General features: G+C 51.8%; 1 protein-coding gene and 1 pseudogene across 1 annotated transcript in view; one reads left to right on the top strand and one right to left on the bottom strand.

The window, feature by feature from the left end:
* LOC134432737 (zinc finger protein 850-like) overlaps window positions 1–27,927 on the top strand; it is a 386,927-nt pseudogene that overhangs the window by 147,111 nt on the left and 211,889 nt on the right.
* The window catches only part of LOC134432814 (zinc finger protein ZFP2-like), a gene marked incomplete at both ends in the record, with an annotated part of 233,545 nt that continues 206,737 nt past the window's right edge, over window positions 1,120–27,927 (bottom strand). The window contains one exon of the mRNA XM_063181728.1: window positions 1,120–1,760. Coding sequence (XP_063037798.1) covers window positions 1,120–1,760 — 641 coding nt within the window. The remainder of the gene's footprint in view (window positions 1,761–27,927) is intronic.

Below are 27,927 nucleotides of genomic sequence, written 5' to 3'. Positions count from 1 at the left end.
AGGCAACCATCACCAGCCCCCTGTTGCTATGGTCATTCCCTTGGCAGCTCCATGGATACCCCATGCCAGGGGTAGTTGCCATGGACACAAGCTCAGGCCTGCAGCCAGAGCCCGCTTCCATGGCAACCACTGGCAGCCCCATCCCCAGGCTCATGGGATCCCAGAACCACAGAATTGGCTGAGCTGGGAGGGACTCATCAGGATCCTCCAGTTCAACTGCTGGCCCTGCACAGGACACCCCAACAATGCCAGCCTGGGCCTGGCAGGCTTGTCCAAACGCTGCTGCAGCTCAGAGAGCCCTGGAGCTGGGACCCTTCCCTGGGGAGCCTGGGCAGGGCCCCAGCAGCCTCTGGGCAAAAACCTTTTCCTGACATCCAACCTGAGCCTGCCCCGACTCAGCTGCAGCCATTCCCTCCACTCCTGTCCCTGGGCACCAGAGGGAAGAGGTTCCCACAGCCCCAGCCAGGGACCCGCTCCCAAGGCTGTTGCCATGGCCACCAGGGCTGGCACCAGCTGGGATGCTCGGTTTCCATGGGCCGGGGCTCAGGAATGGGATTCCCCAATTTCCTGCCCCCGCTAAAACCGCGCTGTCCTCGCTGCCCTCCCGCCTCCCCTGGAAAGCGCTAAAGGCAAAGGTCCCAGGCTGGGATAAGAACAATTTATTGGGAACAACAATGAGATAAGGAACGAATGTACCAGAAACAATATTGATAACAGAGTGTATAAATAAAACTGTTTACAGGGAAAACTAAAACACAACTTACTGGGTCTGCATGGCCGCGTATTTCCTCCTGCCTGGAAAGCACACTCTTCTCCTCAGGGACAGAGAGAGAGAGAGAGAGAGAGAGAGAGAGTCCCTTTCCTGTCCCTGGCAATGTCCTGAGGTGGGAGTGAATGTAATGACACAGTCATTGCCAGACCCTCATGTTCTTCCATCCCACATCATGTCATTGGCAGAGGCAGGAAAAGGGACAGGTGTCTTCCTAGCATGGATCAGAAGGAAAAATGGATCACCAGGGCTCTTCCCAACATGGATCCTCCAACTATGGATGAAGCTGGGGCAGTGCACAAAAGTCCTCCTGCATTGGGGCATTGGCCGAGCTTCCCTTACAGGTGCCTCCGTTGGTGTCTGGTTAAGACAGAGATCTGGGTGAAGCTTTTCCCACACTGGGGACACTCGTAGGGCCTCTCCCCAGTGTGGATGCGCCGGTGGGTGATGAGGGTGAAGTTGCACTTGAAGCCCTTTCCACAGTCAGGGCATCGGAAGGGCCTCTCATCGGTGTGAATCTGCTGGTGCTGGAGGAGACTGGAGCTGGTCTGAAACCTCTTCTCACACTGGGGACACTCGTAGGGCCTCTCCCTCTCCCCAGTGTGGATGCGCCGGTGCCTGATGAGGTTGGAGTTGTGCTTGAAGCCCTTCCCACACTCAGGGCAGCGCAAGGGCCTCTCATCCGTGTGAATCCGCTTATGCCGGAGGAGACTGGAGCTGCTCTGAAACCTCTTCTGACACTGGGGACACTCGTAGGGCCTCTCCCCAGTGTGGATGCGTTGGTGTATGACAAGGGCAGAGCTGGAGCTGAAGCCCTTCCCACATTCCCCACACTCATAGGGCCATTCCCCAGTGTGGATCCTCTGGTGGCTGATCAGGGTGCTGCCCTGCCTGAAGCTCTTCCCACACTGCAAGCACTTGTGGGGCTTCTGCCCATCATGAAGCTGCCCATGGACTACCAGCTCCGAGTTCTGGCTGAAGCTCTGTCCACCTTCCTGGCTCAAGGTGGGTCTTTCCTCCTCAGAGAACCCTTGGTTGGGTTTGGAGCCCCTCCTCCTCATGGAGGATCTCCAGGGCTTTTCCTCCCCATTGGATTCTTTTCCCATGGAGACACTCAAACCGGCCTCTTCCATGAGGTTGTGCTGTGGGGATTTGTTGTCCCTGATCTTGATCCTCAGCTCCTTCTCTGGTAGAGGAAGGACAAGGACAGGATGGGATTTCCCTCCGTGCAAGAGGGAAGGGGAAGGAGATCCCCACAGTGCATCCCCAGCAGGATGACGTTGGCAGCAGGGATGTCCTGCAGCGAGGGGATTTTCTGGGCTGGGAGATGGAGCAGGAGAGAGGGGTAAAGGGGCACTGACTTCCTCCTCACCTGCCTGGGTGTCCTGGGGCATCCTCATCTTCCTTGAGGTGTCTTCCGCCATCTGGCCAAGTTTTAGGAATGGGATATTCCTAAAACAAGGGAGGAAAACAAGGGATGAGCACAATGAGCTTTGTACTGATTTAAAGGCAAACCTGGGGAAGAGTCTAAGCCAGAATTCCAATTCAGTAACAAAATAAGGATCAAGGCAATGATACAGAAACACTGCCTTAAACTGATCGAGTCAGGATATAACCTGACACCCTGTTGTTCAGGGTGGTGGCTGCAGTCCCAGTAAATTGTGGTGCAGTCCTGTGGGAGTGATGAAGGTGATTCTGTCGAAGCAGTGATCCTGTAGAAGGGTCTGGTCTTCCTCTGGAGGTCCAGTGGTGGTTATGGAGCTCTTGTCCTCTAGCAATCCAGTAGGCAAACTGCTCCTGGTGTAGCAAGTCTCAGCCTTTATCCAGGTAGGAATGCTTGGATCCTCCCCTTGGGCGGAGCATCCCACAATGGGAGGATGGAATTTTATCAGTCCTGCAGTGACACTCAATGGCCCATTAGCAGAAGATATCTCCCCTGGAGGGCGTTATCAGGGCTGAGTCATGGAAGAGATAAAGAACACTGCCCCACCCGTTTATAAGAGTTGATGAAGATGGGGATTGAAAACATGCATTTGGTTACATCTTGCATGGCAACCTGAAACAGTGGCCTAATCCCTGCTCAGGGGGTGAACACCACCCCCCTTACCCAAACTGGCTCAGCTGTAAAACCCCCACCCTGAAAAGGCCACACACACAGGGGACAATGTCACACTTACCCTGCTCCAGGGGAGGTCTGTTTCACAGGCTGGGGGACTTTGCCAAATGTTAGAATAATTTTTCTCTTTGTCCCTGTCACCTTTGTGACAGCTACACATAGCTTCCCCTTCCTTTTTATAATCTGTATTGGGCCTATTTTCCACTTTTCTTTTTTTAGAATGTGCCAGTAGCTGAGCTGCAGCTGTGCAGGACCAATGGAATTTGGATTTGTCACAAAATTGCTTGTACTGTCAGTTTATTAATGTTTGGGATTTGTTTGCCTTTCCATCACAAGTGACTTGTGGGAAGAGTAAATTCAAGGCATTTTATCTACGGTCAATTTTGATTTCTGACAAGAAACGACATTACTTTGTCTGGTGCCCAGGGGATTCTTGGGGGGGTTTTTCCCTGTCCCTGTCACCCCAGGCCATTCCCCAGGGGCTCTCCATCATTCTCATCCCAGACAATGCCTGGAGGGTCTCCCTCCCTCTCATACCCGGTGCCAGGGGGTGCTCAGGGCAGTCTCTGTCCCTCTCAGCCCAGGGGATGCTCGGGGGTCTCTGTCCCCTCACCCTGAGGGATGCTCGGGGGGTCTCCATCCCTCTGGCCTCAGGCAATGCCTGTGCTGGGCTGGGGACCAGGGGCTCTGTGTCCCTCTCACCGCTGAGGATGCTCAGGGCTCTCCGACCTTCTCACACCTGGGGAGGCCGGGGGGGTCTCTGTCCCTCTCAGCCCTGCTGTGACCCCACCCAAACATCATCGGGCTCAGAGGGACAGAGACACCCCCAAACCCCCAGAAGGGCTGAACCTGGGATTTGGTTTGGGGCTGAGGATTTAGGAAGGGGCTGGAATTGGGGCTGGAGTTGGATTTTGGGCAGAGATTTGGATTAGAGCTGGGATTGGGGTTAAGGCTGGACATGGGATTGGCTTTAGGGCTGGGGTTGGGATTGGGTCTTGGGATAGACGAGTGTGAAACTGGGATGAGATTAAATACAGAACTGTAAGTGTGTCTAAATGTGGAGTGAGACTGAGACCAGGATCAGGGTTTGGGATTGAGCTCACCCAGAGCAGGACAGGGGGGATGTTAAGTGGGAAGGTTTGGGGAAAATCGTTGTTTGGGGGAAAACAAGCTTTGAATGCCTTTGGTTGGGGATTCCTCCCACCCACATCCATTTCTATAAGTCACCTGATGTCCCAAAATAAAGAGTAAATAAAAAAAAGCTACCAGGAGTTTCCCATTTCCAGTCTCATACCTCTTGGGTTATGGTTGGTCCCCCATCTCAGGGCTTGTGGGGATCCCATGGGTCCTAGGGATCCCCCATCTCCAGGTCCTGCATTTGGATTCTGGGAGGTTCTGGGGTCCCAAGGTCCCCCTCTCAAGCCTCCCCTCAATCCAGCCACTTGGGGTTCCCCCTTCTTTCTACCACCCTGTCCTGGTTTAGGGCAAATTTGGTTGAAACCCTCCAAAAGGAGTTTCCTCTAGAATGCTGATTCAGCAGCCCCACCCTCAGCCAGTTTGGGAAAATATTTCCTGAGCAGAACGTGGAAAAAAATGTTACTTTACAGGCAATGCATTTACCAGCACAAAAATTGAACAATATTAAGCAAAAAAACCTCTTGCTGCTCCAAAATATATGACAAACTCTGAAAGTTCCTCCTTGGGTTGTAGCTCCGCGCACTCAGTGTCTTATCAATCTTTTATCAGTCTCTTAGCAGTCTCTTATCAGTCTCTTTCCAGTCCCTCCAGCACTGGAAATGCTGGCCCAGGCTTAGCCAGGTGGTCCAGAGGTGCGAGGTGCCGGTGGTGTTCTGGCTGTTCAGTACAGAGCAGATTTAAACAGCTCCAAAGAAAAAGAAAAACCACAGTCCAGGCGTGGAAGTCCATGCGAAAATCCTTCATTTTTGCCTCACAATTGTCATGAGAAAAAGACCACTGAAAGGTTAAAAACTGTTGAGCCAGTTGGGAAAGAAAGTCTCATGCTTATTCAGTGTGTTCACAAGTGATGTTTGCAGAACACGCCATGCTATACTCGAAGGAAGCATGCTGCCCTTTTCTGGACAATTGCACTGGACTTTCTTCCAAACTCCTGACCTGGCTGGACTGAGCTCTGGGGTCGCTCCCCCACCCTCCATGAGAAGACCCCTCTCGCCTGCCTTCAACCACCGTGATGGACAAACAGGGATGCGAATCCCCTCATCAAGGAACCAAGAACCCCTCTGGCACCCTATTGGCACCCCCCCTGGCAACCTCCTTCCAGAGACTGGGACTGTACCCCCTCCCAACTCGGGGAAGGGGGAAAACCTGCCCAGAGTAAACGTACCTGCGAACATTCGGCCATGAAAACAATGGAATAGCCTCTCCCCCTCCTCCTGTTCCTATTCTTCTCCCCTCCATGGAAACCTAATTTCGGCCACCCTTCCCCCAACCAAGAATAGTATATTTGGGGTTCGGTTTCAGCTGTCCTCTGAGATCTCCCCAAAGCGTGCACCAGCGAGTTTCGGCAGCGGGACCCGGAAGACATCACATTTTGGTAGCTATACCACTTCCCTAACCTTCTTTCCTCCCTTTGCCCCTTGTCCTACCCTTCTCTTCCCCAGATTCCCTAACCAAACGCATATTCAGCTGTGGTTATCATCAATAAAATTGCATTTTGTTGATTTGTTACTGCAAAACCCCTGTGCCTTTGTTGGTTATTTTTTGCACCAAAAAATCATTCGACACCCGTTCATTTTGGGCGGACCTTCACATAAATTGGCGACGAGGATGGGATACTTGTAGCCAGTGAGATTTTGCAGGTACTGTGTAGTCTGTAACCTCTCACAGACTGCACACGCCAAAGCCAAATCTTACCCTCTATTGAGCACACAGGCTCCGGAATTGACACAAAAGATTCTTTGGTGCAAAAGAAGGGGAAAATTGTTACTGTCACTTCTGTTACTGATCCTACCGGCACGGACACCGACACTGATACTCCTCCCAGTCCTGATATTGATGCTGTTACTGATATTGATATTGGTATTGATACTGTTGTTGTTGTATTTGAGTTGAATCTGAACCTGTTACTGTTGTATTTGAGCTGAATTTGAACCTGTTACTGTTTTTTACTGCTGTATTTTTGTGTACCTGGACTGTCTAAAAGGGAAGGGGCAGACTTGAAGTAATTAAGCTGTGCCTTTTAGACAGATATTGTCCCTTCACTTACACAGGGAGCGAGGGGCGGCCCAGGGAAGGCTGAGTGGCTTTTTCCCTGTTCTAGGTTTCTGGTCCCCTCACAAAGAAAACATTTGTGTGTGTGTGTGAGTGTGTGTTTGGACTGTCTGGATAGGAAGGGATAAACTGAAGCAATTAAAACAGTGCCTTCCAGACAGATTTGTTTTCTTCAGCTATCTAGGGAGACAGAGTGGAATAAAAGTCTGTATGATTGTGTAACTTGAGTTTGCAAATCAGCTCCCTGGTATAGTCCTAGTCCCTTCACACAAAATGAATGAAAATCTCAACCCTAAAGCAAAAGCTGACTTTTACTCGTTGCTTGCTAAACACAATGCCAAACTGTCATCTGGCGGAGAAACTTGGGCAGAGAACAATTGGTTTAATTTGGAAAATGTCATTGATAGAATATGTTCTCTGCAACATGAATCAAAATTCAAAATGGGTAAAAATAAAAACATTCTTTGCTCATTCTTTGCTAGTTCTTGGAGCATGTCTCACTGCAGCCATAGAAAACCGCTGTAAACGGAGAACTGAGGAAATGGTAATTATAGATTCTCTTCAAAATTTAGTTGAAATTTTGCAAAAACAGTTAAATGAGGACAGAAATGAAATTTACATGCTGAGAGCTGCCCTTAGGGAAGAACACATCAAAACCATACACAAAATCAACTCCTCTACAGAAGAGGAAGAAAAAGTAACACCTTGCATTAAAAAAATTTATCCATACTAAGAACTTGAGGCAGCAAAACCAAACTATTCTTACAAAGAATCTGAAACAGCTAAAAATTGTGGGGAAAATTGTTGTCCTCATTTGAGACCTTTTATTAAGATTGAATATAATTATATTAATAATGAAGACCCGGATCCCCACATAAAAACCAAACAAACACCATTAAGCGCTACCAAATCAGCTAAATTGAAAAAGGAATTTGGTCGCCTCCCCCACGAATCAGAAACGGAATATGTGTTCTGTGTGTCCCTCACTGGCGAAGACCAGATTAAGTTAACTGAACAAGAGGCCAGTGGTTACTGGGGACATGGTGTTTTCCTTACAACAGGAGATAAGCGTGATGCCTGGTCTCTAATACAACGTGCAGCCTATTGGGCTGGGGCAATAAATCCCTTGGAAAGGGGTGATCCCCTAGCAATTGCAACTATCCCTGACCAAATCCTAGAAAGTGTACAAAAAGCTGCATGTTTGCAAATGATTCATGAGAAAAAATTAATTCCTGGTTTTGAATCTCCGATGCAACTCCCTGTGAAGCCTGAAATTATGACCCCTTTAATTCGTGGGCTTCCAGAAACATTGAAATCAACAGCAATCACTATTCAAAAAACAGTTATGGCTTTAAGCCCAATAGATAGACTAGAAAGACTTCTTAACAACTCCACTGATCAGTCTGAGTCTACTGACACTGCACCTTCACCCTACACACCAACACAGGCTCCCACAACACCATCTGACACATCTAACAGTAACCGCAAGACTTGGACATGGGGTGAGGTAGCAGTTGATTTAATAAACTATTGCAGACAGTATGGGCCTGTAAAAACCCTGGAAGAAAAATCAGAAAAAACAAAAGGTGTCCGATTTATGGGAACCCCTAACACTGAAAACACAGAACCAGGAAAACAGATTTCCAACAGACAACGCTGGTGGATGCTGGGAATAAAGAAAGGGGTACTCCAGGACATAATGGATGGTTTACCACTTGAAAAATTGCAGAAAAACATAACTAACTGGAATTTTAGGAGATCAAATACCCAGCACAGTGCCCTGATCCCCCTCCCTCACCAGAAACTAACAAACACTCCTACCAATACACAGTTCAGTACACACAATACATCACAGTCTTTCACACGGAACACAGGCAATGAACAAAAGTTAACCCTTTCCCAGTTTGTCCCTCGGAATCTGGGCAGTGAGGCTGCGGCTCAGCCTCTCCCTCAGAACACAACCAGTGAGCCAAAATTAACTCTTTCTCAGCTTCTTTCACAGAACTTGGACAGTGAAACCCTGGCTGCGTGTCTCCTGAAAAGAACCGGCAGTAAGCTGGAAGTAACTCTTTCGCAACTTCTTTCACAGAATCTAAGCAACATAACTGCCCACCCGCCCATACCCCAAAACACAAACAGTGAATCTTCACCAACAGAGCTTTCAGGAAACGAATATCTCCACTGCTTACAGGTGAGCAAAGGGGTGGAGGTTGGGTTTACTTACGAGTGCTCACAAAAAATAAATCAGGAGACATATTAATTACAGCAATCACGGGCCCCAAAAAAGTTCTGGTAACCTGTATGGTGATACGGGAGCCCAGATCTCTGCACTAACACATAGAGATGCCCAGAAGTGTGGAGTTCTTCCAACAAAAAGGCAATGCTGCGTTCTTAATGCTTTAGGAACCATAGAACCCATGAACGTTGCTTTAGTCAAAGTAACACTCCCTGGAGAAGAAAATCAATTGGTAGTCAAAATGGTAATTGGGGACATACCGAATAATCTGCTAGGGATGGATGTCCTCTCAGGAAGGCAGTGGGAAGACACTGAAGGTTTCCTGTGGTCTTTTGGCACTCTGCCACTTAACATTAGACTGCTTCAGACCGCACCCGCACTGCCTTACAGTAAAACAATCAATATGAAACAGTATCCCTTGCCTTCTGGAGCTAGAGAAGGCATCAAACCAGTTATTCAGGAATTGTGTGATCAAGGAATAATAATTAACACACACTCCCCATACAATTCACCCATGTGGCCAGTCCAAAAGCCTAACGGGAAGTGGAGTCTTACGATTGATTACCGTAGGCTGAATGCCAACACTGACCTTCTGACTGCAGCAGTGCCAAATTTAGCTGAACTGATAACATCAATACAAGAAAAAGCTCACACAATCATGGCAACCATAGATGTCAAAGACATGTTCTTCATGATACCTATACAGCCCGAGGACATTGATCGCTTTGCATTCACATGGGAGGGACAACAGTACACATTCACCAGACTCCCTCAGGGATACAAACACTCTCCAACACTAGCACATCATGCTTTAGCAAAAGAATTAGAAAAAATACCTAAACCTGACACTGTAGCTGTGTACCAATACATTGATGACATTTTGGTAGGAGGAGAGGAAATTAAAGAGGTGGGGGATCTACAGCAGAATATAATCTCTCATCTGGAGAACCTTGATTTAAAGATCCCCTCAGAGAAAATCCAAAAGCCTTCTCAGGAAGTGAAATTCCTGGGAATTTGGTGGCGATCTGGCAGCACATGCATCCCACCTGACACTCTAACTTCTCTTGAGCAGATGAAAATGCCTGAAAACAAAAAAGACCTCCAGCAAGCCTTAGGACTGTTAGTATTCTGGAGGAAACACATCCCAGATTTTTCAATCATTGCTAGGCCCCTTTACAATTTTCTGAGAAAAGGAATCAAATGGGATTGGACTCCTTCTCAGGAGGAAGCACTGCAGTTACTGATTTTTGAAGCCACTGCACATCAGTCATTGGGGCCCATCCATCCTAAAGACCCTTTCCAAGTGGAATGGGGATTTGCCTCCTCAGGGCTATCAATACACATCTGGCAACGAGGTCCCGAAGGCCCAACAAGGCCTGTCAGCTTCTTTTCCCGTGGTTTTAAAGATGCTGAAAAAAGATACACTACCTGGGAAAAAGGATTGTTTGTTGTTAGCTTAGCTCTCATTGAAGTAGAGAAAATCACACGGCAGCAAGCTATCATCTTGAGAGGTCCCTTCAAGGTAATTAAAGCTGTCACAAATGGGACCCCTCCACCTGACGGCACAGCCCAAAAGTCATCAGTAAGGAAATGGTATGCTCAAATAGAGTATTACTGCAATAGTTTTTCTGTCACAGAAGGTGCTGCAAAATTCTTAGCAATACAAAATACTGAGAGCCTAGATAGTAGCCAAGACAAACCGGCTTCTGTAATAAAAATAGCACCACCATTCTCACCTGAAATAGCAACAAACTGTTGGTTTACAGATGCTTCCTCAAAGCGGGAAGGAAAAATTTGGAAATACAAGGCGGCTGCCTTACATATTTCATCTGGTGAAAAGATTATCACAGAAGGGGAGGGCAGCGCTCAGGTAGGAGAACTCATAGCCCTCTGGAGTGTTTTCCAGCGTGAGGCACAAAACACTTCTCCGGTTTACATCTATACTGATTCATATGCGGTATACAAAGGCTGCACTGAGTGGCTCCCTTTCTGGCAACAGAATGGCTGGGAAGTTAACAGAATCCCAGTGTGGCAGAAAGATAAGTGGAAAGAAATCCTAGAAATCGCCAGTAAAGGAAACTTTCTGGTTGGTTGGGTAGCTTCTCATCAAACAGATGGAAACCAAGCAGGTGAATGTAACAACAGAGGTGATGAACTAGCAAGGCTTAGCCCCCTTAAAAGAGAAACTATTTCAGAGGATTGGAATCAACTGTTAGAATGGTTACATGTAAAAAGGCAGCACACAGGTGCCAAGGATCTGTACCAGGAAGCACCCGCCCGCGGCTGGCCAGTCACCAGGGAAATGTGTAAAACATGCATATCGGCCTGCGAACAGTGCCGCAAGCGACTGGAAAGGCATCCTTTAGAGGATGACCCTCTGCATTTGAGGAAAGGTAAAGGTAAAGGCTTGTGGGATGCGTGGCAGATAGATTATATTGGTCCTTTTAAGAAATCAGGAGGTAAACATTTTGTGTTAGTAGGAGTGGAAATTGTGTCTGGGTTAGTACAAGCTGATGCTTTTAAAAGGGCCACAGGTGAAAATACAGTTTTACTTTGGCCAAACCCACTTATGTGACATGTCGCTGGGAGAATGACACAGCTAGTCCATTAGGACTGAGAGGCTTGGTTTACACATTTAAGATAAACACTGTACCAAAACCCACACCGAGTGCTGTAATTACACTCTCTCAGACCCTAAGTGCGAGCCTTTTTTCTGACTTCACATCCCAAATGGCAGGAGCAGCAGGGAACTCCTTCGAGTGGCCCTGGTCTCAAGCCTTCCTACAATCCACCGGATCTATGGGAGATGTCAAGAGTCTGAACTTGTTAACAGTAGTTACACATGAGGATATGTTGTACACCAGACAAGAATAAGAAAGACGCAAAACCTGGCAGGTTCAAGGAATAGTGGGTGAAAAAATTAGTGTTGGGTGCCAAATGGTTAATGGGTCTAATTACAGCAAAGCAAGGTCAATCAGTGTTTCCACAGATCGGGAAAACGAACAGCAGCAAATCTGCACGCACCCAAGCGTACGGGATTGCTGGTACAGTTTCACATTAACCGGCACTACAGAGGTAATTTGTCTCTGGGCCAAGGATATTCAAGGCCTTTCTTTTAAATTTGTAATTAATGTTGAAACCACTGCTCCCACTGTCGCCACTGTTACCACTTCACCCATACCCCCGGTCACACTCATCCCAATAATTTTCGAGATTGGACCTTATGTGATCAGGAAAACTGGCCAACAACAAATATTGTTCAATCCGGCATGGTCTCTCAAACAGGTCAAATTGCTAATGCAGAACAATGTTTCAGATATTGAACCAGCCTGTTCTCCATCCCTGCAAACCTCTTTTGAAGGCTGGACCACTTGGCTTCGGAAACGAAGCTCTTTTAAGGGAACACCAAGGGATGTGACCGGTGTTGTGGGTACAGGATTGGGAATTCTGAATAGCATTGACTCTGAAGTACTAATGAACAAATTGGCTGCTACAACTAGAGACCTGACCAGATTGCAGCAACCACTGAGGTCATCTCTGTCAGCCTTGGGGACGCACCAGTGGCTGCTGTCAAACATTTTGCCAAATTGGGAAAGAGTGAATGTGGATGATCACAAATTGGTAATTGATGCACTTAGTGCTACACAGAACAATGTTTCCTTAGCCCTCAGCTGTATCCAGGCACAATTGTGGATGCAATCTGTCTCCGCTGCAATTATAAGAGAGGGCGAGGAAGGCACCGTCCCCACAGAAATTCGGAAAATAATCTGGGACAGTGCCACTGAATTTGAAAGAGAATTCCAATCCTGGTGGAACCTGGTGAACTTTACCTATGACCCGATTTCAAACACAGCCACTGCTTTTGTCCTAACCATACACAATGCCTCTGTACATTTGGTCTTCCCTGTTATTGCATTAGGATTAAACCATGACGGAGCTGTTCTCTATCCTACTGAACATAGGGGATGGGCCCGTCAGGTTGATGACAAATGGCAAACTGTTAATCTGGAAACTTGTATTGTCCGAGAACAGCAAGGGTTTATCTGTGAAAGCAATGCAATTGTAGCTCAGGATATCTGTTTGGACACAGAGCAGAACATCTGTCATTTCGAGATTCGTCCACATGAGGATACCCAGACAGTTCTTATATACATAGGCAATGGCTGTGCATGCTTTAGAACAACATGTGATTCTGTCTTTGTAGAAGATGTTGTGGTAGATGCAAAGAATCATTCAAATTTTTGTGCTTGTAACTTTACTAAGATAGTAGGACGCGATTTCTCTTATGAAGCTCCAGTTACTTCTCACCACCTACTGCAATCCAACTATACACTGATCCAGAAGCTGATGCCCACTCCTATCGGAATGAACCTCACCCTTGGGAGACAACTATTGCTCCATCAGAACCTGATTGACATCCTCGAAAAAATCAAGGAGAGCAGACAGAAGACCCTGGTGACTGTTCATCACAACGTGAGACAAATACACCGGGTTATGGAGAGGGTAAAACAAGATGCTGAGCATAGGTGGTGGGACACTCTCTTTGGGTGGTCTCCTACTGCCACAGGTGTTCTGAACAGTGTGTGCCATCCAGTTGTTGTTCTTTTGATCCTAGTTACACTTGGCTTTATCTTGCCAGCAGCCCTATTCATTTTGAATTGGAGAATGAGGAAAAAGCTTAAGAGACTGTCAACTGTAGTCAATGCACACCGCTTAGCTGATGTACTCGATACAATAGATGTCCCCAAAACACTTGATACGAGACAGTTATGAATCAAGCATATGTGCCTTAGAACAACTTCTTAAATATCAAGTATGATTTACAGAAAGTTACTTTAATTTTTAGAAAATAATTTTAAAAGACGACGATTATATTATGATTTGTTTGTTGTTTTGATTATTTGTGATTTGTCTTAATCATTTTGAAATTGTTAAACAAATGATATTGTTTTAATTGATTAATATTTTTTAAAATTGTTAAAATTATTCAAATTTTTTTGAAATTGTTGTAACAAATAACCACGTGTGAAGTTGTTATGATGATCAATATTCATTATGTTTATGTTTGTTGGTTCCCTTTTTCCTTCTTTCTTTTCCTTCTCTTCCCCTTTTATCCCCTCTCCCCTGTCATCCCTACTTTTCCGGGGTTATGCTACCGACGTGCAACGAGTTTCAAAGACACTCTAGAGCTCTGCTGATGAAGATTCCTCAAGACAATCGTGAGTCACGGGGTCGTGTAGAAGTCCATCCGAAAATCCTTCAATTTTTGCCTCACAATTGTCATGAGAAAAGACTACCGAAGGGTTAAAGCTGCTGAGCCAGTTAGGAAAGAAAGTCTCCTGCTTATCTACTGTGTTCACAAGTGATGTTTGCAGAACATGCCATGCTGTACTCGAAGGAAGCATGCTGCCCTTTTCCGGAAAATTGAACTGGACTTTCTTCCAAACTCCTGACCTGGCTGGACTGAGCTCTGGAGTGGCTCCCCCCCGCTCCATGAGAAGACCCCTCTTGCCTGTCTTCAACCACCATGATGGACCAACCGAGATGCGAATCCCCTCATCAAGGAACCAAGAACCCCTCTGGCACCCTATTGGCACCCCCATGGCACCCCCCTGGAAACCTCCTTCCAGAGACTGGGACTGTACTCCCTCCCAACTCAGGGAGGGGGAAAAACCTAACGTACCTGTGAGCATTCGGCCATGAAAACAATGGACTTCTCCCCTCCATGGAAACTTAATTTCAGCCACCCTTCCCCCAACCAAGAACAGTATGTATATTGGGGTTCGGTCCGACTGTCCTTTGAGTACACCCCAAGATGTTTACAATCGAGTTTTATGCGGCAGGACCCTGAAGATATCACGTTTTGGTAGCTCTACCCCATTCCCTGACATTCTTTCCTCCCTTTTCTCCTTGTCTTACCCATCTCCTCCCCAATCCCTTAACCAAACGCATATTTAGCTGTGGTTATAATAAATAAAATTGCACCTTGTTGATTTGTTACTGCAAAACCCCTGTGCCTTTTGTTGGTTATTTTTACACCCAAAAATCATTCGTCACCTGTTCATTTTTGGGCGGACCTTCACAAGGCGTTACTTGGCACTCCGAGGCCTCGTAGTGCTGGGCAAGAATCTCTTGATGGTGAGAAGGGGGCAGTGGCTGAAGCTGTGCAGGCAGCGTGGGGCTGGGCAACGCCGTCACTTGGCATTGTCTGGGCTTCCGCCGCTGGGGCAGCTGTTCCCATCTCTCCTGCTTCCCGCTTCAGCTGCCCCAGTGCTTCGGGACAGGCCTTTGGCCTCTGGGCCCTGCGGCAGCAGGGCGGCCTTTCACAAAGTCGTGTTCCGCACAGGCTGAAAAAATGCGGAGCCTGACTGAAAGTCTTGTGGAGCTCCTGGAGGAAAATGACGGCGATATGCTCAGGATGAGCATTCTTCTACTCAGATATTTGCTCCTGGATAATAGTGCTCCAATAGCCACCCCCATCGCCCTGCAGCTGGCTGAGGTGCTCCTGCCACTCTTTGACAGCGTAAGGTTCTGTGCCCACAGCCACAGCCACTGGCTGCTGCCCAGACCCTTGGAGCCCTGTGGTCAGTCTTGGTCATTTCTTATCATCTAGAGTGGCTGCAAGAGTTTTGTGTACTTTGTCTGCTTACTCTGGGCACTGGTCCTATTTCCAGTGTCCTGATTTATTACATGATGCACATTGATTTGGCCCCAGCTTGGTCTGTGGCTGCTTTGAACCTCCTCTGCCTCTGCTATTTTCGCCCCTGCCTCTGCTTCAACCGCGCCTACATCCGTCCTCTCCCTGGTGCCAATCCAGAGCTGCCACCATGGCTGCAGGGAGCTCTTTTTCTTCTTCCCTCTCTTGACTATCGTACACTTTCTACTTTTGATGTAGTGTCTAAAAGCTTGCGTGACTGCTCAATGTTGTTTGAACACTTCTCAAACACAGACGGGCTTGGTGCTGTGACCATTTCCCTGGGGTGTTCCAGTTCGTGTTTATTTATCAGTTATCGTAGAATGGTTTGTTTTCATGTACCCAGTATTTTCCCCAAGTTGGTTTACCCCTAGGTTCTGCCCTCCCTCAAAGCTGTCTCCCTCATGCCATTCCCCACTCTTTGTTCCAGCTCCTTCCCTGCCTCTCAAGATAATCCAGCTCTTTATTCCTGAACCTTCCCTGTCACTTTTGCCTTGGACCAATCCCTGACTGCACCACCCCTTTGGAATTCCTCTATTGCTGGAAGCCCCGCTGGCGCATGTGACCTACCCTCTCTTCCCATCTGTCCTAATTAGTCCCAAGCAACTGATGGAATCCCCTCGCTCCTCCCCTGCAGATTCCTTATTGCTCAATTGTTTGTATCCACCCCCTGAGTTGTACCCCGATAAAATCCCGTGCACAGAAGTGCTGGCGGCTCTTTGCTGCTGAATCCTTCCCTTGGAATAAGCCTTGGCCTGTGGAACCTCACAATCAAGGAGCCTCCTCCTTCTCTTTAGCCTGCTCTGTGCTGCTGTTAGTGCATCCTGAACCACTGAGCAGTGGCTCACCAGGGTCAGCCGCGGGCAGGACCCAAGCCTTGGCCGTTCCCCACTCCTGGCGCAGCGCCGCAGTTTTCCCAAGAGCCAGCCCGGGCTCCGCTGGGCTGCGTCAATGGGGAACCTGTCCCCGTGCCCGACCGTGCTCTGGGTGAAAAACCTTGATCTGATACGGAAATGAAACCTGCCCTGTCCCAGCTCCCTGCCCTTTTCTCCAGTCCTGTCACTGGTCCCAACAGTGACGAGAGCTGCAGCAGCCCCTCTGATTCCCCTCAGGAGGATGTTGAAGACCACAATGACGCCCTTTACTCTCCTCCAGGCTGAACAAAGTGGCCTCAGCTGCACCTGGATGGCTTCCCCTCCAGGCCACACTCCATCCTTGCAGTCCTCCTTTGCATTCTGGCTAATGGTTTCATAACTTTTGATATTGTGCTGCCCAAAACTGCGCCCGTCTGCTTCCAGCGCTTCTCTTGGCTGCTGCTTCAGGGTGTGGGCACCATCATCAGAGACACAGAAGAGCTTCTCCTCCCAGACTTGTCCTTATCCTCCGCACTTCCACGTCTCTGCCTTGATCTTCACTGGGGAACTTGCCACTTTGTGGCCGCTCATTGCAGTGCTCAGCAGGGACACAGTTTTGTTTGGACATGAGCTGCCAGAGCAAGACATGCAGCAACTGAAGCTGAGAAATGCAGAGGCTGGGCAGATGCCATTTTTTCCAGAATGTGGGAAAGAGAGTGAGAAAAGCACAAGGAAATTTCAGACTGTTAACTTTGCATTCTAATTGCCCTGCGAAACTCAGCAATGGATGGTGCTCTGGTGCTACTGCCAATGCCTTCCATGAGAAAAATTCATTTCAGGATGGAGCAACATCATCTGACAGAGACCAAGTGTGCCAGCAGTTGCTCCAGGTGCTCCTGCCATCAGCCCCTGCAGGAAAGAGGCACAGCCCCCAAGGCACGTGGCCTTTGGCTCCTTCTGGCACAGAAGCCCCCCGGGGGCACAGGTCTCTGGGGCAGGAGACAGGCACCAGTGCTGCCAGGGCTCAGGGGGTGGCAGGTCTGCTTGGCCGGGGACTCTGCCACACCTGCTGATGTCAGCGCTCCCTGGGCCCCAGGCCTCAGAGCAGCATTCGTGCCCGGGCCCACACGTTCCTTGTGCGTGTCACACCGGCAGCTTTAGGATGGCCACCAGCCGGGACGACGTGTCCCAAGGAGGCCGTGCCAGCTTCCCTGCAAGGCCTCGTGCCCTTCCCAGAACGGCTGTGTCGGCAGCCCTGGGGGCTCCTTCTGCTGCCCTGAGCCCACAGAGCATGGCAGCGTTTGCTGATGCTCTGAGCCCTTCTTAAAGATCCTGTCGGCCTTGCTTAGACTCCTGGGGCCAGCCATTCCTTCCAAACTGGGCCACTTTGGGTGGGCTGGGCGTGGCCCCAGGGCAGGCGGCAGTGTGTGCAAGGGCCCTTGGTGACACGGTGCCGCACAGTCACTGTGACACGGAACGGGTGTCCAAAGGCCCTTTGTGACACGGGGTGACATAGGAGCTGGAGGTGACAAGAGCACGCCACAGTGCTCAGAGCACGCAACGGGACAGGACGGGACAGAGCGGTGCCGTGAGGAGCCCCCGCACAGCGTGCCTGTTCGCGTCCCACCCGGAGCTTTTCTGAAGTCTTGTTCCTGCAGCTGAGCTCGAGGCCAGACCACAGGACTTGCTGACCCGTGGTCTCCCTGAGGCTTCTCTTCTGCAGGTGCCTTTGAGGCCATATCATAGTCCTTGTCAGGAGTCCCCTGTCCTGACAGGGCAGGGGCCCTTGAGACCGAGTGCAGGACTTGCTGTCCTGTAGCCTTCCTGAGGCTTCTTACTTGAAGGTGCCTTCCAGGTACCACTGCAGGACTTGGTGCCTTGGAGCTTTTCCAAGGCAACTGTCCTGCAAATAGCCACAAATCCAGGCAGAGACATGGAGCAGAGACACCCAGCAGTGCCTGAGCTGGCCTGGGTGGAGGAGGAGGAAGAAGGCCCTGGAGCTGCCCCGGCACAGCAGACTGAAGAGGTGGTGCCATTGCAGCCACCACAGGAGGGTGAGTGGCAGAGCTGGGCCACAGGACTGGTGCCTGCTGCCAGCTTGGACCCCATGCCGTGCTGTGCGTTGCCATGCTATCCCCTGGGGACATGCCCACAGACAGGACGGAAGAGGGGCCGGGCAGACACCCCGCAGTGGCCGTGCTCCATCCCCTGGGGCATCCCGGAGCTCTCTCGGCCTGCGGATCGCAGGGCTGGGCCGTGTTCTCCGGCCTCCCTCTCAGCCCCTCATCTCTGGCTGCGCTCGCTCTTTGCCAGATGCAGCCCTGGAGCGCACACAAGAGCAGGAGTCCAGCCGTGGCCGCTTCCGCAGAACAGCGCAGGTACCTGCAGCCACCCCCACCTGGGCTGGGCCTGCTGTCCCTGCTCAGCCCAGCACCGTGTGTGCAGCACTCCATGCAACATCCTCGGCTTCTTGCCCTTCTCCGACAGTTTGTTTGCAACTTCCTCAAGAGAACTGAGGAGGAAGAAACCATCGCCACGGGCGTAGGCCTCAGACCATACTCGCCCATCTTCCTAAGCAAGACCGGTGCTGCCCTGCTGTGTATGCTTGTAGAGGAAGATTTTTACACTCCAAAGCAAGTAAGCAGCCTGTGGCCAGGCTTTGATCCTCCCAGCAATTGCTTGGCCTCCCGATCCACGCATGCCGCTGGCTGTGAGTCTTTCAGGCCACATGGCAGTGGGGTGGGAAGGTGGAACCCCTCTGGGGAAGCTGGGAACATTGCTCCTTCTGGCAGCTTTCCAAGTCTCCCCGTGCCTTCCCCAGGTGCCTGCCATGGTGAACTACATCCACCAGTGGCTCATGGCCAATGATTCTGCTGAGCACAGGCTGGACAAGACCCTGCTGGATCTCACCGAAGCACAGCCAAATGACGCAGTCATCACGCTCCTGCGTGTGGCCCCGTCCTGTGACAGGTATGGGGCCCACCTGCCCATAGGGCTCAGGCCTCTCCAGCCCATCACCCTGCACAGCCTGCCCCAGGTGTTGGAGCAACAGAGAGTTCCAGGGCCCTCTGGCTGCTCCCTTTCCCAGCCCTGCCATGTCAGCCTCTGAGCCTGCTGCCATGCTCCCTTGCCGCCTCTCAGGGCTCTGTCCCCACAGGGCTGGGCTGTCTGGCTGCTGCTGCCTGGGGGGCAGTGGGCAGAGGCAGAAATGGCAGCCGGCTCAGCTGCCCCCACTGCTGTCTCTGAGACCCCCCCTGAGACACAGCTCTAACCCCACAGAGCTGCCATCACCATGTGGAAGACCATCATGGGCTCAGCCAGGACTGTGGAGCTGGCGCAGCTGATCCTCCTGGATGTGCTGGGGAGCTGGCCAGAGTACAGCATCTGCACCTCCGATGGGGACGAAACGGGTGTCTTTGCCCTGGCTGTGAGTTTCTGCAAGTGGCCTTTGCTGGCCCCAAGGCCGCCTCTCCAGCAGCTCTCTATCCTCCTTCCCCCACTGCATCTCCCTGCCTCAGGCGCTGGCCTGAAACCTGGCCCAGGGGCAGCTTCAGGCCCACCAGGCCCCGTGCTCCCCCTGCCAAGGTCGCTCCGGGCCTCTCCCTGCCACGCTCGGGCCCTGCCACACGCACACCTCGGCACTGAGCGCTGTCTCGGGGGGCTTTGTCCTTTGCAGGCAACTGTGGTGATGTGGAAGATCCTCCAGGTGCCCTGTCTCCCACGGATCTTGAAGGTGTATTTCCCCCGCCTATTTGTGCATCTGCTATTCCAAGTGTTCTTCAGCACTCTGGATATGCCAGAGGAGGTCGACACCTTCTGGAAGGGATGCCAGGAAGAGCACGGCCTTGCCACCAGCCCCAACAGGTGCTCCATGCCACTCCTCCTGTCGCTGCCACGTGGCCTGCCAAGGAGCCAGTGCTGCCAGTGTGACCTGGGCTTTGCTCTGCACGCAGGTTTGCAGTGCGCACCCTCAAGTCCCTGCTCTGCCTTCTCCGCTGCGAGGATGTGGTGGTGGCAATGGAGCGCAGGTGTGCCTGGGACACGCTGCTCTCTCTTGACACTCACCACTTTGCCGTGGCTCTGCTTGCCAGGTGAGACCCCCTTCTCCCCACTGCCTCTGACATTGCTGCTCTGTGCCCAGGTGCCCCACAAAGTGTCCGTGGTGGCCATGGGCCAGAGGGCCTTGTCACTGAGGGACGGCCAAGCAGACTGGAAAAGGCTGGCACAGGAGGGTGCCCATGAGCAACCAACTGCCAAATGGCCCACGTCCCCTTGCTGGAAGGGTGCTGGGGAAAGATGAGAACAGGGTGAGTCACGCCTGGGAGAGGTTTGCCCCACTGCATCAGAGTCTTGTTTCCTTTTTCCCCTCTTCAGAGAAATACGCCGCTTAGCCATCCACTTTTGTTCCGCGATTGCATTCTACCTGCTCGCCCTGCTCGGCAAAGAGATGCCATACTGGGATTTCCCTGCCCTGGCATTCCTCGTGGAGGTGAGCCTCAAGGCCAGCGCTGCCTGGCTGAGCTGCCTCCCAGCCCTCTGGCCTCTCGCAGCCACCGCTGCCAGGACAGTTCCTGTGCCCTGTGCTGCTGCCTGGGCCCGGCCCTGTGCGCTTCTGGGCTCCTGCCGGCTGGCTCTCCTGTCACTGCCCGGTGTCTTTCAGGTCCTCGAGTGCCTGGACTTGAGCGAATGCAGTGACAGCGTTCTGGAGATCCTGGCACAGAACCTGCAGAGCGAGCACATGGCCAGGCGTTACTTGGCACTCCGAGGCCTCGTAGTGCTGGGCAAGAATCCCTTGATGGTGAGAAGGGGGCAGTGGCTGAAGCCGTGCAGGCAGCGTGGGGCTGGGCAACGCCGTCACTTGGCATTGTCTGGGCTTCCGCCGCTGGGGCAGCTGTTCCCATCTCTCCTGCTTCCCGCTTCAGCTGCCCCAGTGCTTCGGGACAGGCCTTTGGCCTCTGGGCCCTGCGGCAGCAGGGCGGCCTTTCACAAAGTCGTGTTCCGCACAGGCTGAAAAAATGCAGAGCCTGACTGAAAGTCTTGTGGAGCTCCTGGAGGAAAATGACAGCAACATGATCAGGATGAGCATTCTTCTACTCAGATATTTGCTCCTGGATAATAGTGCTCCAATAGCCACCCCCATCGCCCTGCAGCTGGCTGAGGCGCTCCTGCCACTCTTTGACAGCGTAAGGCTCTGTGCCCACAGCCACAGCCACTGGCTGCTGCCCAGACCCTTGGTGCTCTGTGCAGGTGCAGGCCTGTGCCCTGGGGGGCCTGAAGCAGCTGATGCTCAGGTCTTTTGCCCTTTCCTTTCATCCAGGATGATATCCAGGTGCAGCTGAGCTCCATGGCTCTATTTCAAGAGATGCTGGACTTATTAACAGCAGAGGGAAGAAAGGCCCTCAAGTCCCACGTGCGCCAGAGCCTGCTCCCTCTCTACTTCCACTACCATGATGAGAATCAGATTGTTGCTGAGGTGAGCACTTGTGGCCAACTGCGGTCCCCCTGGCAGGGGCTTGGGCTGCCTCCTGCCCTGGCACCTTGTGGGCTGCAGCCTCCTCCAGCCTGTGCCACTGGGATGCTCCTGTGCCCTGGACTGTGGGGCCATCTGTGCATCTCTGTCCCTCTCCAGGCCTCCCGGGAAACGCTGCATTCCTCAGCCAGATTCCTGAAGAGGAGAGATATAGAACAAATGCTACACGTGGATCAGAGCTTTGGGGAGTGCCTGGTAAGAACAGCAGAGACCCCCCAGCCTCAGCATGGCCAAGGTCCCTGAGGGCGGTGCCCAGCGTGCGGGGCTAGCAGCTGTGCCCGCTGCTGCAGCCAGAGGCCGCGCGGGCTCTGCTCCAGGCTCCCGTGGGCCTGAGTCGGGTGCCCATGGAGCCCCGGCCCGGCGGGGCTGCGGGGCAGCACCACGGCTCCCCGGGCAGCAGCCGGCCCTCCGCCCCTCCCCTCGGGAGCCCTTGGCCAGCGGCTGCTGGCCGCGCCTCAGGGCTGTGCGGGCAGGCGAGGCCGGGGCTGGGCGCAGGCAGCGCCAGGCCCAGGAGCTGAGCCCGCGCCAACCCTTCCCTCCTGCCGCTCTCTGCAGCTGGCAGAGGACAGGAGCCGAACGGCCGAGCACCTGCGCCGGGCACTGCGCTACCTGCAGAGCCCACAGGAGTCCCTGCGAGAGGCGGCCGTCAGGTTCATGGGTGAGTCCCGAGCCCGGGCTGCCCCTCCCCGGCCCGCCGCAGCTCGGCTGCGGCCCCGCCTGCTGCCCCGGCAGCGCCAGCCGGGCCCGGCGCTGTGGAGCCCCCCCTGGCCTGGGCGTTGCTGCCGCCCTCTGGCAGCCGTGCCCTGGGGCGGCAGCGTGCGGCAAGGGCCCGGGCTGAGCTCTGCCCGGCCAGCAGCCCGTGTGGCCACAGCGCCGGCAGTGCCGCTGGCAGGGAGCTGTGCCGCTGCGGCCGTGACAGGCTCTGTGTTCACAGGCATGGCCGGGCGGCTCCTGAGAGGGCAGCAGCAAGAACTGCAGCTGATCTGCACTGGTGAGTGAGTGAGGGCAGCGGACTGACCGTGGGGGCTGGAGGGGGCAGCTGCAAGCCCTGCCCCTGCGGTGGAGGGATCTGCACCCGTGGGCAGAGCACACAGAGATATCAGGGCTACATGTGGCATTCGTGGCCAGCAACTTCGGCCTGATCCACTTGCTCCCTGCTCCCTGCGGGCCATGGCAAGAGACGACCGGGATGGCCCTGGCAGGGGGCTCTCCTTGGCTCCCTGCACATGCAGGATCTGACCTTGCCTCTGTTCCTCTCTCTTGCAGCCCTTGAAGAAATGGCCTATGACAGCAGTCCTGCAATCAGAAATGCTGCCATTGAATCTTGTTTAGTTCTCCGAGCCATACAGAGAGCTCCCTACTCCCCATGGCGTCAGCTGCGAGATCGATTCCGCAGTGCATGGAGGAAACGGCCTCGTCTGTGTGGCACTGCCTTGCTGTTCTGCTGGAGCTCTGCAGAGAGATGATCTGGGGCCATTTAAGCCAGCAGGAATTTTCTTTTTCCTCTTTAACATTTCCGTGTTTGCATTTTCATTGTAGAGTAGGTAAATATAAAATACGTTACAATACACAGAGTCCCAGGATCTTTCTTTTCGTGTGCAAGGTCTGTAGGGCAAAAGAGAAGAGGGGGAAAAGGTTGCTTGTACTCAGCCAGCTGCCCAGGCGTGCAGTGTTGCAGGGAAAATGGCCAGAAGCCTTTAGGCCTTTGGTGGTTCTGCTGAAGCCTTTGTGCTGCCCACAGAGCGGCTGGGCAGGGGCCGGAGCTGCAGGGATCCCTGCCAGAGCAGTGCCTGGAGATGGCCACAAGCCCTATGCTGGACAGGAAGGGCCATCCGTGTCCTCCTGCCCGTCTGCTGCTGGCTGCAGTGCTGAGGGCTCCCCGGCGCCTCTGGATGGGGCTCCTCTGCAGCTGCTCTGGGGCTGCGGCGCTGCTTCCGGGAAGCTTGGCCAGGCTGGGGGAGACCCTGAGGGGTTGAGGCACTGCTAAGCCCTGAGCAATTGGCCGGCAGAGGCCATAAGCAGCCCCCTGGCAGCCGCCTTGATCCTGACAGCCGGCTGCTCTGGCGCTTCCAGGTCGGTGGCCGGTTGGAGGGACGCCCTGGAATCAGGCGTGGAAACCTGCTCCTGGCCTTTCAGGGCTGTGAGGCCAGCTGTTGTGGGGCTGGGGGGGTGCCCTCCCTGTGCTCCAGACTGGAGCCCCCCACCCCTCAGCCTTAGGCATTGAGCTCCACTGCCTGATATCCAAGTCTTGTTCCTCTTGCTGTGGGGGAGGCCGAGCTCTGTGGCTTTCGGCCCCATTGAGCCAGAAGAGCAGCAGCTTTGAGCCCACAGGGGCCACAGAAAGGCCCTCTTAGACCACGGGCATTCCTGTCCTGCCCAGGCCAGGGACACATGAGAGTGCAGCGGGCACCTTCAGGGTGCCACGCTGGCTTTGCACTGGGCCACCTCCCTGTGCTGTGCACGGCTGGCTCTTTGCTTTGCTGCTCTCGGCCTTGTGTCGTCGTACTCCTCTGGCTGCCTGCAGCCAGGGGCAGCCCTATCAGGAGGGTGAAAGGCCCCGTCTCCAACATCTCAACGGGGGAAATGGAGCTCTTCCAGCCCTCAGCCTACGCTGTAAGCAGAGCAGAGCCTTTTCCCCAGCCCTGTTGGCTTTCTGCCTGCTTCTGGCCCCTGGCCACCATGACCCACTGCACTCGCTCTGAGTCACCTACAGCATGGCTTGATTTGCTGACCCTGGGATGTGAGGCTCACTGAGGGAAAGGTGGCTGTCCCAATGCTGAGGGCACACGTGGCTCACTGAGCAGACTTGTGGCTTCCCCAGCAGCTTGCAGGTGCCTTATGTGTCATGTTACAGTGCGTGTGCTCCTGCCTCTTCCTGTCCCTCTTCTCACCCTCACCCAACCTGCACCCTCTGACCTCCCTTCAAGAAACCCTGTTGCATCAGACACGGTGTCAAGAGCCCTCCTTCGGCTGCCGGTCGAGGGCACGTTACAACCTCCGGGCCTGGGAGCAAGGTGGGCTGGGGGAGCTGGTCTCTCAGACCAAGAGGGAACGGCTCTCGACAGCACCTGCCCATGGACCTTCCCCGCACCAAATAAAATCATCTCCAAGTTTAGCTAGTAAGCTAGTAAGGTATAAACCATTAATTGCCTGGAAATCTGGCACTAGTCTCTGAGTTCCATTAGTTTTCTTTATTGCTGATCTAGCAGTATTAAATTTTGACTCCCATTCTTCCAATAGTCCTGATGTCAGGGATTTAATTGATTGTTGGCTCTATTCCTTTCCTAGCTTCTAATCTTCAAGGGTATTGCTTTCTGACTACTGCCCTAACTCTCGTCTGTAGCTCAATTTTCATAGGGTCTGCTCGTTTTGATTTTCCTGGGCTATCAGTATCCCATACTCTTGGGTACACCTGATTCAATACTTGCTGTAACTAGTTCTTCTTGTTTGTTGGTCTGGTGTCAATTGTCAGTCCTACTGCTAAAACCGCTCATTTGTCTTCAGGTACCTTCCATTGAAGTTTTCTTTTCCTAAACAGAACTGTTGCTTCTAAATTTTCAAGCAAATCCCTGCATAGGACAGATTTGGGTGAGTTTGGTAAAGAAAGAAACTGATGTATTCCCATTTTCTTCTTGATTTTACATCAATGTGGTTTCAGGAAGAATGCATTTTCTGGCTGCCCTATAGTTGCTCCTATTGCTTGAAGATAGTTTTCACTTTTGGGTATCAGTTCTTGATTCAAGAGTGCAAATGTGTCTCCACTATTTCTTAAAATTTCAACTTCTTCATCATTCTTTAGCTGTATTTTAAACAGTGGCCTGCTAGGGTAAGAATTGCCAGTCTTGGTCATTTCTTATCATCTAGAGTGGCTGCAAGAGTTTTGTGTACTTTGTCTGCTTACTCTGGGCACTGGTCCTATTTCCAGTGTCCTGATTTATTACATGATGCACATTGATTTGGCCCCAGCTTGGTCTGTGGCTGCTTTGAACCTCCTCTGCCTCTGCTATTTTCGCCCCTGCCTCTGCTTCAACCGCGCCTACATCCGTCCTCTCCCTGGTGCCAATCCAGAGCTGCCACCATGGCTGCAGGGAGCTCTTTTTCTTCTTCCCTCTCTTGACTATCGTACACTTTCTACTTTTGATGTAGTGTCTAAAAGCTTGCGTGACTGCTCAATGTTGTTTGAACACTTCTCAAACACAGACGGGCTTGGTGCTGTGACCATTTCCCTGGGGTGTTCCAGTTCGTGTTTATTTATCAGTTATCGTAGAATGGTTTGTTTTCATGTACCCAGTATTTTCCCCAAGTTGGTTTACCCCTAGGTTCTGCCCTCCCTCAAAGCTGTCTCCCTCATGCCATTCCCCACTCTTTGTTCCAGCTCCTTCCCTGCCTCTCAAGATAATCCAGCTCTTTATTCCTGAACCTTCCCTGTCACTTTTGCCTTGGACCAATCCCTGACTGCACCACCCCTTTGGAATTCCTCTATTGCTGGAAGCCCCGCTGGCGCATGTGACCTACCCTCTCTTCCCATCTGTCCTAATTAGTCCCAAGCAACTGATGGAATCCCCTCGCTCCTCCCCTGCAGATTCCTTATTGCTCAATTGTTTGTATCCACCCCCTGAGTTGTACCCCGATAAAATCCCGTGCACAGAAGTGCTGGCGGCTCTTTGCTGCTGAATCCTTCCCTTGGAATAAGCCTTGGCCTGTGGAACCTCACAATCGAGGAGCCTCCTCCTTCTCTTTAGCCTGCTCTGTGCTGCTGTTAGTGCATCCTGAACCACTGAGCAGTGGCTCACCAGGGTCAGCCGCGGGCAGGACCCAAGCCTTGGCCGTTCCCCACTCCTGGCGCAGCGCCGCAGTTTTCCCAAGAGCCAGCCCGGGCTCCGCTGGGCTGCGTCAATGGGGAACCTGTCCCCGTGCCCGACCGTGCTCTGGGTGAAAAACCTTGATCTGATACGGAAATGAAACCTGCCCTGTCCCAGCTCCCTGCCCTTTTCTCCAGTCCTGTCACTGGTCCCAACAGTGACGAGAGCTGCAGCAGCCCCTCTGATTCCCCTCAGGAGGATGTTGAAGACCACAATGACGCCCTTTACTCTCCTCCAGGCTGAACAAAGTGGCCTCAGCTGCACCTGGATGGCTTCCCCTCCAGGCCACACTCCATCCTTGCAGTCCTCCTTTGCATTCTGGCTAATGGTTTCATAACTTTTGATATTGTGCTGCCCAAAACTGCGCCCGTCTGCTTCCAGCGCTTCTCTTGGCTGCTGCTTCAGGGTGTGGGCACCATCATCAGAGACACAGAAGAGCTTCTCCTCCCAGACTTGTCCTTATCCTCCGCACTTCCACGTCTCTGCCTTGATCTTCACTGGGGAACTTGCCACTTTGTGGCCGCTCATTGCAGTGCTCAGCAGGGACACAGTTTTGTTTGGACATGAGCTGCCAGAGCAAGACATGCAGCAACTGAAGCTGAGAAATGCAGAGGCTGGGCAGATGCCGTTTTTTCCAGAATGTGGGAAAGAGAGTGAGAAAAGCACAAGGAAATTTCAGACTGTTAACTTTGCATTCTAATTGCCCTGCGAAACTCAGCAATGGATGGTGCTCTGGTGCTACTGCCAATGCCTTCCATGAGAAAAATTCATTTCAGGATGGAGCAACATCATCTGACAGAGACCAAGTGTGCCAGCAGTTGCTCCAGGTGCTCCTGCCATTAGCCCCTGCAGGTAGGAGCACAGTCCCCCATGCACATGGGCTTTGGCTCCTTCTGGCACAGATCTGTGATAAGGATGTATGATTCATGCTGATAAAAATTGAAACAGTAATCGGTATTGATACAGTAGGTAATATTTGGGAACATAAAATAGTTAAAAGTTGTATTGCCAAAGAAGAGAGGGAGAGGAGGCCTCCCTCCCTCCTCCCCGCAGATGTTCTCAAGGACCACAGGAAAGAAGCCGAATATGCAATTGCTAAAAATGAGCAAAACCCGGTTGGGTCCCAAAAAGTGATAATTATAAGGGATTTTTTGCCTTGATATATAGCTACAGTGATATGTTATTCTTGGTTTACATTGTACTGCCTTGATGCGCATTTGTAGCCCAAAGGTGAATCAAAGGACAAAGAAGTTGACTACAGAGCCTTCATCAGTGACGAGCCCCAAAGACTGGTGTGACCACCAAACTGAGTGGTGGCTCATGCATGGTAAAAATGGTAATGAAGGCAGAGATAGAAGTATGAGAAACCGAAAATGGGATGCGATGGCATTTAGACATGCATTAAAAGGGGGGAATCTTTACTTGACAAGCTTGTACATGATGTGGCAAGGGTCCCAGAACCCTGCACTCCATACCCCGCGGTTATCTTTTGCTTTTGCGCCATAATTGGAACCAAATTATCCCTTATTTTAATCAAATTATATTGTATTAAATTTTATATTTTTTTACTTTAACTATTCAATTAAAATTGTTACTACTTTTAATCTTGTTTGGTTT

The sequence above is a fragment of the Melospiza melodia genome (assembly GCF_035770615.1).
Source record: "Melospiza melodia melodia isolate bMelMel2 chromosome 7 unlocalized genomic scaffold, bMelMel2.pri SUPER_7_unloc_1, whole genome shotgun sequence".
Classification (NCBI taxonomy): domain Eukaryota; kingdom Metazoa; phylum Chordata; class Aves; order Passeriformes; family Passerellidae; genus Melospiza; species Melospiza melodia.
This window is presented reverse-complemented; position numbering and strand designations above follow the sequence as displayed.